The sequence below is a fragment of the Vipera ursinii genome (genome assembly GCF_947247035.1).
Source record: "Vipera ursinii genome assembly, chromosome: 3".
NCBI lineage: Eukaryota > Metazoa > Chordata > Lepidosauria > Squamata > Viperidae > Vipera > Vipera ursinii.
The window spans coordinates 91,341,776-91,362,922 of NC_139516.1; the positions used below are offsets into that span (position 1 = coordinate 91,341,776).

The 21,147-nt window shown below is 37.6% G+C and overlaps 1 protein-coding gene across 2 annotated transcripts in view; it reads left to right on the forward strand.

Moving 5' to 3' along the window:
* Positions 1-8,252: 8,252 nt before the first annotated feature.
* Positions 8,253-21,147, forward strand: part of NTNG1 (netrin G1) — a gene marked incomplete at its 5' end in the record, with an annotated part of 263,764 nt that continues 250,869 nt past the window's right edge. For both annotated transcript variants that reach the window (XM_083360484.1, XM_083360485.1), the window contains one exon: positions 8,253-8,498. In XM_083360484.1, the coding sequence (XP_083216610.1) occupies positions 8,253-8,498 (246 nt within the window). The remainder of the gene's footprint in view (positions 8,499-21,147) is intronic.

Here is a 21,147-nt window from a genome sequence, read left to right on the forward strand (position 1 = left end):
TATAAGCTTTGCAATCTCCCTACTCGCGGCGGCAGTGGCAGAAGATTGCTTTTAAGTGAAACGGGCAGGGCCACCCCTCCTGCGCTTGCCTTCCTCCCCTCTCCCCTCCCCAATTAATCGCGTCCTGCCCTTAAGTTGGCGAGCTTCTCTCAGCCACGGCGAGAGCGGAGGGAGCGCCTGCCCCGCGGTCTAAGGAGAGCGGGCCATCCAGAAGAAGGGGTGCATGTCGACGGGGTGCATGCCTCTTCCCACCACCCCACCCCACCCCCGATGGACTTTTCTGACCGGAGCGCCGCGACGTTCCTGGGAAACGCCTTCGATCCTGCCCGGCCCCCCCAAAAAGGAACTCCGCGGCGTCAAGGCTAACCGCGGGGATTGATGTCCCTCCCGAGCCTCTTCGGCGGCGGCGGCGGCGGCGATCGGCAATAAAATGAAAGCTGGGGGGATCCCGCAGCACCAACCCCAGCAGCAGCAGCAGCAGCCGCCGCGGGAGCAGCCGCGCTACCTGGAGCTGCCGCGGCCGGCCGGCACCCAGCGACCGCACCGCGCCTCCTCATCAAAAGTTTGATGCCAAGAAGTGAGCCCGGCACAAGGAAGGGCGAAGGCGGGGCTGGAGCGGGACGGCGAGAGGAAGCTGCCTAGACCCCGCCGCCGCCGCCGCCGCCGGTCTTCACCCACTCCTGCGACGCCCTAGTCTTCCCTCTGGTCCGATCCCTGCCTGTTTTTGTGTTGTTTTTTTTTCTCACCCCACCCCACCCCGTTCGGGGAGGACTCCCGCCCCGTCGTCGGCCCGACCGGGCTGATCTCCAAAGGGGCAGCGCCAGAGGAGTGGCTAATCCAGGGGGCGCGCGAAAGAAGCGCGGCTCGCCGGCTGGCTCCGACTGGGCTTCGGGCTTGGCTTCGCCACCCAACTGGGCTTCGGGCTTGGCTTTGCCACTCGCCCGCGGAAGTCTTTAGCCGCGGGCTGCAACTTTATTGCCTAGGGGCGGGGGCGGCAAGGAGAGAAGGGACGGCCGAACAAGTAAGTCGCCGTCTCACCCCTACATCGCCGCCGCTGGAAGGAAAAGAAGTCGGCTTAAGCCAGCGCTGCCATCCAGGGTCCGGAGCAAAGGCGGTGGTTTGCTTCCGTGGCCTCGGCAAAGCGCAACCATCGGCCCGAGAAGGTGAGTAACCCAGCTGATCTCCGGCTTTTTTTCCCTTGGCCCTCCCTACGAGTGCGTTAGCCGTGCGGTTCTTGAAGGGGCGGACAGTAAACTTTCCGAGAAGGGCCTTCGCTACTTGACTCTCTTTCCAGATTCCAGGGATGGAATCGGAAGAGTTTTGAAGCTGCCTTGGGAAACTTGACTGCCTACAAACGAAACTCCGCCGGAGCTCCCCATCTAGGACAGGATGAACTGAACCCGCCCCAGAGGGTTGGAAAGGTGGATAAGGTGATCGGGCGGTGGTATTAGATGCAGGGCTGGAGCTTTTGAGATCCGCAAAAAAAAAAAAAAAATCAAATCGAGAAGACAGAAAGAGAGTCGGCAGGCTTGGGTTAGCATATACAGTATATTTATTCATTCATTCATCCACCCATTCATCCTCTGGAATTTTGACTCTTTTCACAATTGATACCCTGTGTAGGATCCTGGCCTGTTTAGGGATCGCTCTGTTGCAAACAGTTATTCAACAATTAATGTGATTTTATTGCATCTCCTCCTCCCCCTTCGCAATAACCAATTAAGAGATTTTAGAAGAGAAAAAGGAGATAAAAGATACAAATAGAAACTGCGCCCTCTAGCGTTCATTTGGAAATCTTCCACAGGAAAAGCATTCCGATTGGTACTTAAGCAAAATAAGGGGGGGGGGAATCTGTCAGCGGGGATTTCAAAGCCTTTGTTCGTAGAAGGTGCCGTTTGGCCGTTTTTATATCCCAAATACATAGAATGGTACAAAACTGGCATCTTTTCCTTCTAAGCAATGAAGATATTAATCCTTTGGCTTACAGGCAGCACATCACCTTCATGTGTGTCCATGGATTCCTGAACTGTATAATTACTGCATTTAAAGAAGAAGGAGGGCTCACTTTTATCAGTAATTAAAAAAAACAATCACAGTTTTAAACTAAAAAATGTTACAGAATATATAACAACACGGCAACAAGGAATGAACAGAAGACCCTTGAATAGAATGGCCTGTAGCTTGAGATGATATTAGTATGTCATACTTATGAATCTGAATATTTTTCCTGTTTTGGTTTCTGCAAATACAGCCTTTTTTCCTGAAGGAGAAAAGAAAAAATAGCATACAAAATACAGCAGCAAAATAGTGGAGGAGGTTGTGTTATCTCAGACCTTAATTCAGATCTAAAATATCAGCCTGATCTGATAAAGAGGAAATGTATCCAGCTCTTCAAAAACACCGGATGATGGAAAGGGTATTCAACAGCTCTAATGCTTAAAATTTGTGACGCTTAATGGAAGAAGTAGTTGACAATTAAGAATAGCTTCTCATATTAGCCTTTCTTTGCTGGTATTTCTGTTTTCCAAACAGATTTCTTTTAAATGCAGAATAAAATGTGGATATTATTAGCAGCAAATCTGATCTTCTGACTTTGAATGCAGCTGACTCAAAATGCTTTTTTAACAGTTCCCTCAGAAATAAGTGTCATTTATATCATTGGAGAAATATTAGATATTTAATATTAATAAATAAATATTAAATAGGTCCACCATGGAAGAAGAGTTTTATATTAATTTAAACTCCCTGTCGTAGAAAGTTGGCTCAGCAAATGACACCATTTTGAAAGAGTTTGGATCCTTCCTGGAAAATATGTCACTTTGTGATAATAGATGGAAACTCATTCTGGGGCTGTGGTCACAAGTAAATCATAACCAGAAATGCTGTTTCAAGACTGAAATGCAGAATTTCTTGTTCACAAAACAGGGACTTCTCAGCTCTTTAATACTCCTTTCTTTGCATACCATTAACTGCTTAAAATTTGGCGGGAAAACACCCAAGAATGATACAGGAAATTATCCAATGCAGAAGATTACCTACCATGGCTGATTTACTGCCATGACATAGGAATGCTGGTGGACTTGTAATTACGGGTGCTTTCCATCAGTACTTGAGGATTCATTTCATTATGTCGTTGAAAATCCTGACATTTCTAAAGAAAGTACCTATGGTTAAAGAAGGAGAAGTGATTTGTGAATAGATAAGCATTACCGCTTTACCTATTCCTGCAACTTAACTAAGAATATTTCCTTGAAGTGAAAGCCAGTGATTCAGCCTTCATTTTGCTTTTTGAATATTAGTGATGTCCCACAGTTGGTAACATTTTTTGGGGACTTCTTTTCCTTGTAATGCTGCAGGCAAGAGAAAGTTGGAATTGTCTGCCACAGGATAAATATGACTCACAGTCCTATTTTTATGGTAAATCTCCCTTGCCTTTCTTTTCCCTTGCTACATGTTAGAAGTGTAATACCTGATAGACATTCCTGAGGATATGATAGGTATAATTTCCATCAGTAAAATTTGTAAAAACAACTTGGTCTGACTAGATAATTGGAAATCCTCCCCACCACTTACCAGAATGAATTTGACATTATTTCAAGACTGAGGGCATAAAGTACATATTCGTATTGCTCTATTTTTACTTGTTCAGCAAACTAATTTAGCATTTATGAAAACCAGTAAGTTGGCTTTAAATGCAGAAATTTTGTTATATATATATATATATATATATATATATATATATATATATATATGTGTGTGTGTGTGTGTGTGTGTGTGTGTGTGTGTGTGTGTGTGTGTTATATGTATGTATGTATGTATCAAGCATTTAAAGAGGGTGTCTATGTGGAACTATAGTTATGTTTTTGATTGTGTTTATAGCATTATTACTGTTGGTGTTCAGGAAAATTCAATCAGAATTCATACAGAGCAGTGGATGAAACACAATCCTTAAATTACAGTTGACTAATTGCTGTATAGATTCCTCACATGGTGTGTGTGTGTGTGTGTGTGTGTGTGTGTGTCTTAAAATAACTATTTCACCTAAATCAAAGGACTACATTCAGTTTGATTCACAGATAATAATGTTAAGAAAAGCCTCCAAGTATAAGCCTAGGATAGATTTCCAAATAATACATATAAAACTGTTATTGGGGCTTTACTTTATTTTTAGAATTGAGTTCTGTATATAGAGACAGTCCTCACCGGGGACTTCTATTGATTAACTACCTAATCAGCTTCTTAGTGCCAGTTTCTATTATGAGACAATGATCTTTGTGTGTCTGTGGGTGTGGATCTGTGTGAGAGAGAAGAAACAGAGCGAAGGATGCTATTTACAGGGAACGGATCACTACAAGATGCTTAATTTGTCAGCAGTTGCTAATCAAAATGGGAAGGTGGTTGTTTTTCACAGTTAATTGCATCTGGCATATTGTTCAGGGGTATCAGCGGGTGTCAGCAGGTATATGTAAACAAGGTTTTTTGTGAGACTAAATAGCAATCCTCCAAATGCCTCTAAGGGGAAGCTAAGTTGTAGAAGCACTGGTAAGGGTTAAAATTCTGTAGGAGTAATGAGCTATCAGTAATAAAGGACGCTCTAGGTATCTGTGTGCCAGAACTTCATTGAATATTGTTAGCACAATCTATTTTTTCCCCCCCCAGTGGATTGCAGTCACCTTTTCTTCAGACTGAGAGGCAAAATTCTAGGGATCATCATACAGCAGATTGTGTGATCACATGGTAAGCAAAGGTTATAACGCTAGAGAGGATTTAGCAAAATAGTCCTCTGTCAGTTTTTAACAGTTGTGTTAGACCTGATCAGATATGAACAGAAGAAAAAAAAACCTGGAAGAAAATCCTACATTATTCTTTTTTTATCACACTAGATCTTCAAACTTGAAAGTTTAGTCTTAAGAAAGCTCAAGTAGAAATCTCAGTCTTCCAGGCTTAACTATTTGGATGGCCTTGACATTAAATTCAGTTCCACAGAAATGTGTTTAGGATGGAAGTGAAAATATACAAGTTCATTTCTACATTAAAGTGATTATTTCATCGTGCTCTTACTTAATGAAAATCTGTGTCTCGTGAGTTGCAGTCTACAAGTGCATTCTGCTGTTATTAAAAATTCTCACCATCCTTAGCAAATGATCTTCGAGCCAATATCTTTCCTTGTGTCAATGAGCTCATTAATAATGAGACACTGCCGACTGCTAAGCTATGCTGCATTAGCTCTTGCCAAACCATGACATTTTTAATACATTAATAATATGTCTGAAATGTAATGAAAACTATTAATCACACCCTGGACAGGTGCCAGAAATTTAAGCTGTAATTGGCTGTTTCTTGTCAAGCATGCCAGGCGCATGTTCTGATACTTGAATCACCTGCACAAAGGTCTCCACTTTTCTCTTGTCATCTTGTTGAATGAGATCAATGTTACACTCTTATAATTCTGTGTAATTACCATAATCATGACTTTTTACTTGCTTCAGCAGTAATTCATGATCTAGGGGGAAGAGTATACACTAGAACATTTGCACCATTTGTTGCATTTTAGTGCAAATCTTCTGCCATCTTGAATGTTGCTTTCATTTATTTGCATTCTGATATGAGTCTCCAATTGTTTTATTGTAGGTTGTTGAAATATATGCTTCTTGGAAGTAAAGCTGTATTGGAAGGAATTGGACTTAATACCACTGTTAAATGGTACAGAAATATATCACTTCTTCAGAATTCATTAGATGCTGTTCTTGGCAATTTGTTAACATGTTTTACAAGTCAAGGAACTATTTGTTTCTATTTATAAATATTAATTTAAAATGCATGCTTTCACACCGAGTAGTTATTTGAAATTAACCAAATCTTGTTTCTGAATGATCAGATAGTCACAGATGTAAATTGGTGATCAGTAGGTAAGATAAAAAATGTAAAAAAAAAACCCAAAGGGAAAAAAAATATCTTGAAAAGGAGATATAAGAAATAGCTGAAGGAGATGACATGGTTTTTAAAAGTAGCTCTTTGAGCTCTTTAAAATCCTAAGTTTGCTTCTAAGCTGGAGTGTGGTGTACCTCATTCCTGAAAAGAAGCTGAACTTTCTAACAGAACACTGGTTGGTGAAATAAATAGGAAACTCCACGTATCCATAGGGCAATTATTGTAATTTGCTATGGAAACATTATACAGCCATCTGTTGGCATTGCATCAGAGCTATAGCTAGATTCAGATCCAAGACAATAAAAGGAACCTCTTTACAGATTCACTTTGCATTCCACATTCTTTCTGCCTGAAAATAAGCATTTTTGGCATAAGCTATTATATGCACAGGTCACCAAAATGCAGTGTTTTTCTTTTCATGTGATATCATAACTCATTTTCTTAACTCATCAGATTATCAGATCCCAAATAGGAAAAAAAATATTGGTTTTGGGAAACAGCACAACTGTTTCCAGATGTTTTTGTCATGGGTAGGAATTTAGTAAGAATAATTAAGAATATAGCAATATGACTGCATACTTACTTTTCAGTGACTGTGTGGGAAGGGCTCATTACTAAATAATTACTAAGAGAATACTTAGTAAATATAGCGTTCTTTTTAATACATTAAAGCGGATAAAAAACCAGGATGCTGCAATACTTTTATGAAAGGTTTTTGTTAGAATTTGTTCTAGATTGATGTAATCAAAATCTGTATACTCCAGTCTTCTGTAATTTCACAAATGGTTAAGATCTTTAAAACGTTTGTCATAATTTATGTGGCATAGTTTTTAACTCAAGCAAATGTGCACAAATGCAGTTGCATACAAAAGCAGAGAGAGGGAGAGGGAGAGGAAGGAAGAGAGAGAAAATCCTTGTAGACAGTTCTTTTATCACAACTTAATTAAAATCTGGTTGGAGAGAAAAGTGTTGAGGTTGGATTGAGCCTAAGGGCTGTCAAGTAGCCATTCCTTGAGTTTAAATGCCTTGCAAAGTTGACAGAGGTTAGTGTGCGAATTTCTTTGATGTGCCTTTTCTATCACTTAAATTATCGCCCAGCATTTTATGTCCCGCTCCAGTGAACACAGAGGGTAGATGAAGAAGATTGCTTTCTCCTGTGGAAATTGACACATAAAGAGACTTTAAAATAACAACAACAGCAAATCTATATAAGGAATTATTATTATCAGCTGCAAATGAGCCAACTGTTATCTTTGTCATTAAACGATTAAACAAAAGCAGAGCTCTTCCAGTACTAATGAGAAAAAAAAAATCCAAAGAGACAGAAGTGGGCTCATCAGATCACTTATTAAGCTAACAAAAGCTGAGATGTGTAACAGATATTTTGAGCTCTCAGAGGTCTTCTTTTGAAGAGATGAAAAGCATGCAAGTTGTTGTCAGTCCTTTGTCACTGTAATAAAAGCTTTGACACCTTTGGTAGATTCATTTGGCTATGAAATATGCGACTGGTTTGAGTACTGTTGCTGAGCTCAGGTTTTGACAAAATAATGTTCTTGAGATGGATAGATGATTGATAGATAGATAGATAGATAGATAGATAGATAGATAGATAGATAGATGAAAATGAGACCAGAGTTAAATCTCTCATGTCAAAATAATTTTGGTGATTTGTGATTTAGACATTTGGTTTATTTTAGCAAAGCTCCTCCGGTAAAGGTTACCCTGTTTTTTCCAATATACTTTGTATTGAGCAAGGCCCTCAAAATGTCAACATTTTCAAGTATTTTCTATTGCATTGATCCTGGAACGGTAACTCTTACTTTTATTGTTTCTAAAAGGGTGCTGGTACCAGAAGAGAAGAACGACTGATGGCAAATAGACTGTAAACAAAATCATTATTTTGGTCCTTCAGCTGATTCATCAGCTTGGCTGACTGTTCCTCATGGGCTGGAAAAAAAGGAGGATCGCTCAGGATTATTGACGGTACAGCTGAGGTCTGGCAACACTGCTAAACTGTTACCTGATTTTGGACATTATTTGCATACGTGATTAAAAGTCCTGAAACACCTCGGAATGTAACAAGCATCCTTCACTTGGCTTTGAACGATATATATATATATATATATATATATATACTAAGCTTGGCTTCCACCAAAGTTTGCAAAATTAAAAAAAAACAGTTATTGTAACTTAAGCTCCTCTCTCCTTTGGAACACATTTTGCAATAAGGTTGCCTCTCTCCATGTATATTTATGTATAATAAAGACTGCACTTAGTTCCATATTGGTGATTGCTGTCAAGGCACTCAAAAGGATATAGAGATGTATTTGTCAAGATTCCTGTCTCTCCATGCCCTATGGGTTACTGTGTCTTCGGTAATGCAACACTATCCTTCAGTTTGGGGACATTATGACGTGTGCAAAACACAGATTTATATGGATGAAGACAAGATTTGGGATTATACTGCCTGTCAGCCTGAAGCCATAGATATGATGAAACATGTAAAAGTAAACCTGGATCCACCTAATATAACATGTGGAAATCCACCAGAGACCTTCTGCGGAATGGTAAGGCAAAAAGTATAAATCTTACTTTTAAGCATAGAGCATAGATCTCTCAGAGAAACAGAATTATGTCTGTCTCCTGCATCATGACCAACATCTTTAGTTTAAGACTGGCTGGCATTGTTTGTTATGGGACTGAAAAATGTCTGGCAGAGAGGAATTTACTAGAAGCTTTTAAAGCTGAAGGGTAAAGTAGTCCATTTTGGTCTACTTGAATGAAGCAAAGTGTTCTTGAATTGTTGCTTTTTTTAGGCCTCAGGACCACAGACAGCTCTGAAATTACTGCATCTAGTCATAACCCACAGAAACATTATTATTAAATTTTAACTTTCAATCATTTGCCCCTATAATAATCCTACAAAGTGTATATAACTAATCAACTTAATTTTACTTACATTTAACTTAAATCTGTTTAGTTTGTATTATATAATTTTTGAAGTTTTGATTTGGCTCAAAAAGCATTGCTGTTAGATTGGATGGTAAATTTGTTTTGGTATGTTCAGCTTTTTAAAGATTAAGGGCTAAATGATTTTTGGATTTCAGTACTATGCCATGTAATATTTTATATTAAGACCATGGCTTCTGCAGGATTTGTGTGGCTCTTAGGAAAATAATCCAGCAACATGTAGCTATAACAATTGGGTTTTTCAGAGCTGATTAAAATGTACCATTTTTACTAAATATACAGTATTTGATTATGTGCTTCTGCAAGTGCTATTATTTTATTTTTAACTGCAAGATATGAAATATACTTCTCTGACATAAGCTGAAAATTGCATATTGAATGGAGGATGGCTTTCTAATTAGGGTGATTCTTCTGAAAGGATAAATAGGGACAAAAATGACAGATTTAGTCAAAAAGCCTGTCCAGCATTCATGTCTTGTCAAACCAAGATTGACAACTCCAGCTGAAACCAGCCCTAGAGATTTTAATTCCACACAAAAAAATAGCATTTCATATGTGTGCATTTTTGCAAGTTGTGCTTTATATGGCTTGTAGAAGCTATCCAAAGAACAAGACTAAGTCCACATCTCCCACATTTCCCCTCTTATCTCTATTTAAAATGAATAGTGTTCAAAATTAGGTGACCCTCTATAGAGAAGAACCATTCTCCCACGAATAACAAACAACTCGTTCTTGCACACAGGAACGTACAAATTCACCCACACATTTCTATTCCCTCCTTCTAGCAGCAATAGAAGAAAAAGAAGAAACTTCAGGATGGTGATAGTATGAGGAGGAGAATTTGCACTGGGAAGGAAAGAAAAGAGAAAGCCATGAACAAAACTGGATAGAAGGGCAGAAATAGCTAGACAGGGGAAAGCCTGTCTTTTTGACATTATAAAAAGGGTAAACATTCAGTGGCTGCAGGGGTAGAGACTCACATCTCCAAGTTACTGATTTTGGAACACAGTTCAGTAACTAAATCTGCGGTCTTTTGTACCTGCTGCCCATTCATGTTCTTTCAACAAGTTTTCAGTTCTTGGTAGACATAAGAAGAACCCAACAGGATTATTAGGGTTTGGGAATTCTCCTTTCTGGGTAGGTAGGATAATCTAGTAATTTAAAATAACCATCACTTTCATTTGAGACTTATGACTTGACATCTGCAAAATTATTCTTGTTTAAGAGATTGGGCTCTCAAGATTCAGAAGCTAAAATAAAGAGGGGAGATGTAATTCAGATGCGTTGCCTAATTTATAGGCAACAGCATTTCAGCTGGTGGTCATTTAACATCTGCCATGTTGAAGCAGATAATTAATTTTATAAACTATTTACATAAGGACTCTGTCTGTACACTTTGTAAACCACTTCTCTGTTAAACCACCGGTACCCCACAAAATCTTAGGATAAAAGCAGAGGAAATTGACAAAATAAGGAATGGAATTGCATAGGTTAATGCTGTAATGTTCGCATAATTTGATTACTCATAACATGTTGTGCATCAGCTTTGACTCAACCTATACGCTGTCATGTTCTGAGAGCGAAGAAGCAAACTCCAGTCAGAAGCCTCGTTGAGATGAGTAAGATTTCCGCAAGAGTGATCCTAGACATGGCACTTACTCATTTCACTTGGAATAGGCAGCAGAACATCCTACTTGTAGTTATCTGTGAGCCACTATATTTAAATTATGGCATACACTTATGACATGTGAAATAAACTTTTTCTGGAGAACCGTTGGAATTTGCATTTTTGTACAAAGACTAGTTCATAAGTAGAACATAATGCTTTGCAGATCTCCAGTTTGAAAAGCAATCAGCTGGTGTCAGTAATACCGATCTATGTCAAATTACAGTCTGATTTGGTGTAAGGAAACTTTATCCAGACTATTTGATCTGATAGACAGGATTGTGATCTATTTAATTTTGGACACCTGAACTTTTTAGGAATAGTTTCATACCGGTAATGAAAGACAAACATAGAACTTTCACAAGATTTTATTTAATATCATAAGGTATTCCAAATCACATAAATTAAACAATTTAGATATGATAGATTTCATTTTCTTTAAAATATGCCTGGAATCTTTCTGATAGAGTGCATCCTCAATTAGGGTCTTTGGTGCCTGTGGCTTCAAAAAGCAGAACTGTATTACTCCCAAGTTGCACCTCAGCAGGAAGAATGAACTGGGGTCATTAATATAACATGTGTTGAGACTGGCATCTCTTTGATTCTCGAGTTGCCAATTAAAAAATAGAGTGCAGTGGCTCTAAAAAGTGTGAAATGTGTGAATTGCAATCTTCATTTATGATCTTGGTATATTTCATTATGCCTGTGACTAAGAGGTTAGGGAATTCATTCAGCAAATATTGCCTGTAAAGGCAAGTACTGTAGCAAGATCCCTACTGTGTTATCTAGTCAGCTATATTATTTAAGAAGAGAAATTTTGTGCTCAAAGTTCTCTTGAGTTTTGTTTGTATTTATAAGCTAGGGCGATACATAAAGGCAAGTTTTCACTATATTTGATCATTCTAGCCCATAGCTAGATTTAGCTAGTACTTCTATCTGCTTTTCAGGAAAACAGACAGAATCTAACCAGGGTTCTGCTGTTCAAGCAGTGCTTTTTTTGTAAAAGAAAAAGGTGGTGGAACTCACATGTCATACAACCCGCCTTGCCTACCCTACAAGGTTCCATCCAAAAAAGGTGCCGGAACTCTGTTCTGAGCGTTCTATGAGAAAAAAAGCCCTGTGTTCAAGAGTGGGCTAGTTAGACTAGTTAGACTTAACCTTCTAGGATAATGCAAAGTATAAGGCAAATTTTGAAAGTCCAAATATATTGATTTGATAAAGATTGGAATTAAAATAAAATATGCTACTCAACCAAAGCTCTGCTAATTTAAGATCCTAATGGATCCTACTAATTCCAGATCTTCAAATAAAAAAATGTAGATGGGGGGACTCTTTTTTTAATCAAATGCAGTATACCGTATATTGGCGTTTGTATATATGGAAATTTTTGTTGTTTTCTGAGATACTTCTATGAAAGGAAAGATACTGTAAAGAAGGGACTGGGAGTTCTGGCAAAGATAAAGTGCTACTATCTGCAAGCTGTAAACTTGTAATTCACAAAATGCCGAAGACTGAGATAATGACATATAAAAAAGAAAAGTTGCCTTGGCTATCATAAAGTGGTGCAGCAAGGCAACTTGCAATAGTTTCATTATCCCTTTTGTTCCTAAAAAGTTCATATGGAGAATTTGAAGGCACCTGTAGATGGACGTTTATGTTTGTGTGACTCTCGGAGCAGAAGTGCTAAGGATGACAAGCCTTTTCAAGTGCCACTGCGTATTTCGCAGCCAATCAAAACTAAATTAAGAAACAAAGGTTATTAAAAAGAAAGTAAAAGTCTTCCCGTATGTAATTTTGGCACAGTGTTATGAGTTGAACCTTCAGTGTTTTCCTTAGAGATTTTCAGCATCATTAATACAGTACTGTGTGGCTTTTATTACCAGTACATTTTCATTTGCTGAGAAGAAAATTATGAAGTAAAGGACTATCTGGTATCATGATGATGTTTACTGAAATAATTAAACTATCTGATACCTTTCAACAGACTAGTTTAGAAGGCAAAATGAAAATTATTTGGAAATGCCTTAATAATACATACATGTCTTCTGCAGAACAACAAATCAATACAGTGGTGCTGTGGCAATATCAATAACAAATCTACTCTGGGAGGCTGCTAGCTGAGGAAAATAACCAATTCAGATGCTACATTTTCTTTATAAAAGCTCTTCGAAGTATGAGCTTTACCTTCTTCTCCCTTGTTAGAAACTGCCTTTTATGTTTTTGTGAATGAAAGTCATACAACTTCTAAGTATTGTATCAACATTATATAAATGGCTGGTTTTTATTTATTTATTTTTTGAGGTTGCTTTCTGATGTAATTTATTTGTTGGTTTGTTTCACAAATTTGTAGGGCCACCTATCTCAACCAAGCAAGTAAAGAAAGAAAATGCATGGATAAAATAGCACAATTTAAAAGCCAGAAGGAAACACAGATTTATTTATTTTTTAAACTGAGGTAAAACTAGCACAACATGGAAAAGATATACATGCACAAACTGCCCAAGTGTGTTGTTTTGCTTTTTTTTTAATAATCAAAAGCAATAGTAAAGTTTTGATACTTTTTAAAAAGTGGACTTATTCCCACCGAGAAACGTCTCGGAGGCTTCTAAGCTATGTGTGTTTTCTGCCATGCTGTAAGGTGAATGATATATGAATAAAACCAATAAGGTCGCCTTCATTTTCTTTTTTAGGTTGAAAAACTAGTAATCACATTTATACACACAAGACAAATGAAAAAGAAAAAGTTTGCCATCCGTTTCCAACGCTGCATGATTGACATTAATTTGGGGCCATATCAAAGCATGTAGCATTTCCTTCATGTGACAAAAATCTGGTCACTTAGGATTTCAAGCTCCATTTCTGTGGCTTTACATGTGTAAATAGTTGTGGTTTTTTTGCTTCATTCAGGCATGAATTAGCTACTGACTTTGATTGACATCTGCTGTAGTTAGAACTAAACGTCTATGCTTAGTATCAGCCATACATATATTTATTGGATTTATATCCTGCTGCTTCTCCAGAATAAGCCAAACAATGTGTCTATGAGTAACTGAACAGAATAGAATAACAAGAGTTGGAAGGGACCTTGGAGGTCTTCTAATCCAACCCCCTGCTCAAGCAGGAAACCCTATACCACGGGTTGGCAACCCGCGGCTCCGGAGCCGCATGCGGCTCTTTGAGCCGTCTCCTGCGGCTCCCAGCCGCCCGGTGCACGCGCACCTCTTCGAACGGGCAGTGGTGCGCGCGCACCTCTCCAAATGGAGAGTGGCACCACCCGTTTGGAGACAAATGGTTGTCCAGTCCTTTCTTAAAAGACCCCAGTGATGGCATACCCACAACTTCTGAAGGCAAGCTATCCCTCTGGTTGATTGTTCTTACTGTACAGCAATTTCTCCTTAGTTCTAGGTTGCTTCGCTCTTTCTTCTGTTTTTATCCATTGCTTCTTGTTTTGCCTTCTGGTGCTTTGGAAAAATAGGTTGACCTCTTCTTCTTTGTGGCAGCCCATCAAATATTGGAACACTGCTATCATTTCACCCCTAGTCCTTCTTTTCACCAGAAAAGACATACCCATGTTCTTCATCTGTTTTAGCCTTCAGCCCCTCAATCACCTTTGTCACTCTAATCTGCACTCTTTCCAGAGCTTCAACTTCTTTTTTTATATTGTGGTAACCAAAATTAGCTGAAGTATTCCAAGTGTGGTCTTAGCAAGGCATTATAAAGTTGTAGTATCACTTCTCATTTTCTTAATTCTGTCCCTTTGTTAATGCAGCTTAGATTTGCCCAAAGTCAACCTGTCCATGCATTTCAATAAGGAAGGGTGATTTAAATGTGTCTTAATCAGTGCTTTTTTTGTATTAAAAAAAAAAGGTGCCGGAACTCACACACATCATACAACCCGCCTTGCCTACCCTACAAATTTCCATCCAAAAAAGGTGCCGGAACTCCGTTCTGAGCGTTCTATGACAAAAAAAGCCCTGGTTTTAATACAACCATACATGGTTAGAGATGTATATATGTTTGACAGCATGTGTATGTAATGTACATAGGCAAATGCTCATGCAGATGGCCACTGTTCTCTTTTTGGTAAGTATACTGTTGCCCTTTCTGTGAAATAGGTAAACAAGTTCTTCAGCTTGTCCTTTTAAATGCTTTTAACAATTATTTTAATAGGTTTGACTATCGTATCTACCAGTATTGTGTTGTGAACTACCTGAAATAAATATCAAGGTGAAGATAGCATGTAGATAATTTAACTTGAAACAAAAGAGAAGAAAGATACAGAATTATTGTAACACTTTATAATGACATGTGATGGGATGATTTTCATTCCCCACAACAAACCATAGGAACTTAGAGAAAAACTGTGCTGTCTACTAACCTATGCTAAAGGGAAAATGGTGTGTTGAATTTTTTTAGGCTGAAGTCATAATTATGCTGATTAATGCTTCCAAAGTAAAATAATCTCCAGCAAAGTAGAACCTGATCTTTTGCAAATAGAAGTTCTCCTACACTCGATATACAGGAGTGCATTGTACCATTCAGATTACTAAATTTTCAGTAATTTTTTTTATATTTCTTTAACATTTAAATAGTTTTTCATGTGATGTGGGCCGCCATAGAGAATTTGCTATGCTATTAACTATGCTATAGTATAGATGGTACCTTGCTCAATAGTAGTAACTGTGAGAGGGATCTTGGAGTCCTAGTGGACAATCACTTAAATACGAGCCGGCAGTGTGCTGCAGCTGCCAAAAAAGCCAACACAGTGCTTGGCTGCATTAACAGACGGATAGAATCAAGATCCCGTGAAGTGTTAATATCAGTTTACAATGCCTTGGTAAGGCCACATTTGGAACACTGCATCCAGTTTTGGTCACCACGATGTAGAAAAGATGTTGAGACTCTAGGAAGAGTACAGAGAAGAGCAAGAAAGATGATTAGGGAGCTGGAGGCTAAAACATATAAGGACCTGGAATTGGGTATGTCTAGTTTAACGAAGAGAAGGTTGACGGGTGAGATGATAGCAGTGTTCCAATATCACAGGGACTGCCACAAAGAAGAGGGAGTCAAGCTATTCTCCAAAGAGCCTGAAGACATGACACGAAGCAACGGATGGAAACTAACCAAAGAGAGAAGCAACCTAGAACTAAGGAGAAACTTCTTGACAGATAGAACAATTAACCAGGGGAACAACCTGCCTCCAGAAGCGGTGAATGCTCCAACACTAGAAGTTTTTAAGAAGAGACTGGACAGCCATTTGTCTGAAAAGGTACAGGGTTTCCTGCCTGAGCAGGGGGTTGGACTAGATGACCTCCAAGGTCCCTTCCAACTTGATGATGATGATGATTATGGTGGTGGTGGTGGAGGAGGAAGAGGAGGAGGAGGAGGAAAGGCAGAAATTGCACATACTGCGAAGGTTCTACTTGTCATGCCAAAATGTCACATGTGATGTACTTGGGTGGATGGATAGGCATATGACACCTCTCTATGCAAATGTCAGTGATGTCCCACTGTGCTTATGAGTTGGGATATGCCAAATTTCTATGCCGTACTCCATGTTTTTTTGCATCTGCATTGTGGAGGATAAGTAAATACTGTAAGAGACACAAATTTGTCCAATGAATGTACTAATGAAATATATCTAATTCTTTCCCATTGTCAAATTTGTGCTCTTTTGGTATACGCAGAAATATGTTTGTTAATAATACTCTATTCAGATTGGGACTGTTATCTGTTGTTTGAAATGATATTTTAAAAATCATCAAAAGGACACGGATTCTGCCTAATTATTAAGTTGTGGGGAGGGAGGGGAAATTGCCTGGGGGGGAAATACTTCTTTGTACCTTAAACTGAACAAAAAAGAATAAAGAAGTGAAAATATCTCTCACATATGAAAATTAAAGTTGTGCGTTCCAGAAAAAAAATAGATTCAGCTGTCCTTTATTAATGCGCTTAAAAGCACCTCTGTAAATTATTAAGTTTATGTTCTCATGAATTTGGTGCGTGCGCGCACACACACACACACAAATTGGGACTCTCTTTTTAAAGAAAAATAATTAATCATCTTGTATTTAAAGAGACATTTCTCCCTAGATGATGCAGGAAAGCAAAATTTTACAAAGAAGTATGTTACTGGATTTAAACAAATTTGGCTGAGTCAAATCTTAGGACAGATCTTATTTTAAGTAAAAAGAAAATAATCTTCTAAAGAAATCTGACACATTGAATATTCCTTCCTTTCAGCCATTCATGAATGTTCTCTCTGGCAACTAACACCAGTTCCTTGACCTATGTTGAGTCACATATTGCAATTTAATTTGGCTTCTTAAAATCTGCTTCTATTTCGGTGATCCGTTATATAAACTGACATTGGCTATTTTTGACTTTCTGATCAACCACCTCACAGTAAATTAATGAGGGGCATTTGCTCAGTTGTTTTTTATGCTTCACTCACCACCATCAAGGACGAATATAATAGAAGAACATTTTATGTATTCCTTAACAAATTTACTTCTTAGAACTAAATATTTCAGTCACGTATAGAAATCAATAGCCATGTGGTTTTAGAACATACTTGCTAAAAATACATGGAAACATGAGATTTTGTCATTTCTTCTACTTAGAAGTGGACTTGAATTGGGAGATGGAGGTGTCCAAAGATTATAATAATTTCAATTCTGTGGATTTGGATATTTCTAGGAATGTCTTCTTCTAACTGTATTTCTCTAGAATTTGAGATTCTCAAAGGAACCTTGCTAAGGATTTCTTCATGCTTATTTATTGAGCAAATTTATGCGATCGAAGGCATCACTTCATTGCCAGATAAGGACCAATATGTATAAGGAGTCTACCTACATGATTCTATAGCTTTTCAATGGCCCAATCAGGGGGTAAAAATGTATTCCATGTTGTGTGAACCATTAATTCATATTGAACTAGTATACTGTTTAAAATAAAGCTGAGATTCTACAAGACATCGAAATATGTAAAGAAATCAGCTGAGTGATAAAAGGGTTCAGCTATGGAAACATAATTTCCCAATCTTTACTCAAAATTTTACTTTGAAAATTGGCAGTAATTTTCATTTACTGAAGGAGGGGAAAAAAAGAGCTTGGGATATAAAAATGTAAGTCTCTTAAGAGCAAAAGATTCAGCAATATCCTGAGGCTGAATATCCATAAACACATCATTTCTTAAGGTTATATTTTTAGTCCAATTTTTTTTTGCTTCTAGAATTTAATAAATCCACATAGGAACTGTCACTTGGCAGTGACATTGTCTTGATATTTAAATCCTGACTCTGTGAATATAATTATAAAGAGTAGCCTTTGAATGAATTTTAATAACATGTATGCCCTATGAAGAGACTACTCTTTTACATCTTTTCAGAGATTTATTAATCTCTTCCTTTTACTTATGGGCTGGGTTATTTTTAGGCTTTAGAGGTCAGTCTGAAACCCAAGTCTGTACATAGATAATTTGAAGACCTAACTATGGTTTTCAATATTTCAAAAGATAAGAAATAAAAACCTCAGGAAAAAAGATACAGTAGATCAATTAAATATCAGTAAAATTTCTGCAGGATACATCTGAATTCAATTATAGAAGTTTGCATGTCTATCACCCCAAAAGGTAAGATCATGTATGCAGAAAAGATTAGATACTAATTTAATCCTGTTTATAATAGTTGAAAATGTATGTAACGCAGAGTTTAAATTGTTGAATTATTATTACACCCTGAGATTGACATTGATCTTGTACATGTTTCATTACCTTCCCTGACAATAAACAGTGAACTAGTAGGAAGTGTGGTTTGTAGGTTCCTTAAAAAGCCAGCAAAAGTAAGTTATGTGCTTAATATAATTACAATGTTACCAAGGAAAACCAAGTTTAGAGAACATCCATAACACAAACATTAATCCTGCTTAGATGAGACCTATTAAAAATAAATGGTTTGCGGGTTTGTTTTGTAGCGGGGGTTCTGCCCTAAAATTTAACCTAAAGATTTAGTTTAGGAATTATGCATATGTGTTCTGTAATTGGTACTGAAAAGCGCTTTTTTTTGGTAATGGTTAGGGTATCATAATAGTTATCATGATAAGTAGCATTCCCAAATTCTAGTAGCACTTTCTGTAGGAACAACAGATGTGGCATTTACATTAGGACTCCCAAATCAAATTCCCAATGTTTCTGCTTATAATCTTGCTGCAGCTCCTCAAAATGCCTCTGGTTTTTTTTCCCTATTTTTTTATCCATCTTTAGTTAATCCTGGTTTAAGGAGGGGGGGAAAGTGCTGCAGATTTTAATTACACATTTGTTCCTTATGCTAGGAGGCAGAAGGAAAGCCTTTTATAACTAGGTAGTTAAAAAGCCATTAAAAAGGACTTTATGATGAGAAAAGCATTTTTCTGCAAGCATTTCCGTAGTGCTTTCTAACATTTATATCTGTAATACTGTGGAAAAGCCATCCTTTGAATTAATCAGTTTGATTCTTTTGATTGTTATCTCATAAGGAATCAGTCATTTCACTGAACTGTAAGAATCATGCTGTTCAAAGTTTCAGAAGATTGAAATAACAGGGAGAAGGAAGGAAGGAAGGAAGGAAGGAAGGAAGGAAGGAGTTGAAGATAAACATCAAAATGTATCTATAATTTTTAAGCATTCAGGCCCTGTTGAAAATGTAAAATAGAAATATAAAATTATGGATAGGAAGGAAGATTGATATGTATCATGCATGCAACCATAAAAGAAAAAAAAATACAATGTTATACTTGTTATAAGCTGCAAACAATGGGGTTGGAAATTTGTCCTCTTTATTTTGATTATTATTTCAAGAGTAGGTCTTGTTTGTATTGGAATGAGGGATTCCCAGAAAATCCCAGGTGTGTAGGGCTGACTGATAACTTGTGGGGGGGGGGCGGAATCTCAGAAAAAAATAGTAGCAAACAACTTCGGTTGCTGGGAAAATTCCAGGGATGTGTCATGAATTGAGCTCAACTGGTAAGAGCCTTATCTATTTCAGTATTCCTGCATGCTGAAGGATGTGCAAAGCAATAATGCTGCTGGAAGTCAATTTTGCATCTTAGATAAAGTAGCTGCAATAAACCTAATGCACATACTGTAGTCAAATATAGACTTTCCTAAGGAATAAAATACTGATATCAGTCATTGTGTGCATAGCTGTTAAGAATGGCAGAAATAATTCATCATCTTCATCAAAGCCTGTGAATATCCTTGACTTAATAGAATATAGGCTACAAACTTATATCTGTTTATCTGAGGACAATATTTATCAAATTTACTGCTGGGTAGGATGCTATAGTATAATATCAATAGAAGGCAATTAAGCGAGAGAAGCAGTTTCTTGTAGTTGTTAAGGCATTTGACAGACAGACACGGGTAGATTAGACAGACAGACAGGACGATAATGGAATTTCAATTTGTCAGGATTTTTCATTCCAACTATTCTTTGTTGATCTTGCTTTTTGATAGAAAATTCCCTTAACTTAAAACACTATTTATTAAGAGAAACAAGACAAAAGTCACTAAGTGGCATAGCGTGTTTTAGGATTTAACATTTGATTATCAAAAAGGGATATTAATGGGTCCAGTTTTGATCAAACACTTTTGAGGTCGTTAATAGATTTTAAACTGTAATGTTTATGAAACAGTGGGGTTAATTTAAAAGAATGGAAATTGTTATTCTATTGCACTATATTTTTATTCTGCTCTTCCCTTGCAAAATAATATAGATCTTTTTACTCTCAGCAGCCCTATGAAATATGGCTGAGTGTATTTGACGAACAAGAAAAAAAGGTTTCCCTGTAATCTCCATTCTCCAGGTCATAGATAGGCAATCTGATGCTCTCCAGATATTTTTAATTCCAATTCATACAACCCTTGGCAGCTGTTATGATAGCTGGAGCTGGTCATATTAGTTGTCACTAATGGACAGTGATGATCATTTCTCTTCACATTTGCCTTTGCTAAGAATTGATAGCAACATATAGTTTAAAGAACAACGCTTTATTACATTATTTATAAAGTTCTGTTCCTAGAATATGTTAAAATTATACTTGGTTTTCTCCAGTTCTGGCACAGCACAACTCATCTTTCGCTAGTCTGGTCTTGCCTTAGGGATTTGGCTATGATTTCCATAATCCTCATTGATTTTATTTATACAGTGGCACAAAACTAGGAGTTGTGATGTGATATATTAAGGTAGATACACCAGGCTGAAGAAGACTTTTCTATCCATTACAACAGTGTATCTAGCAGTCAGTATGTTTTTATTATTCAGTATATTTCACTGATGCTTTTGCCAGATGTATAATTATGAAGCATTTGTCATCATTGCAAGTAGTGTAACTATCATAAAAAGGCAAAAGATAAAAAAAATGTGACATCCAAAGCTTCCCTCTATTTGATAGTAAGGAGAGAACAGAGACAGGAGAGAGATGCTGGTGGAGGACATAAAAAAGTGCATCGAGCAAAAACATTTAAATGTTGTTGCAATGAGTACTGTATTTCTACCTTCTTAAATTGGGAAAAATATCTCATTTTTTTCCCCTGATTAAAGC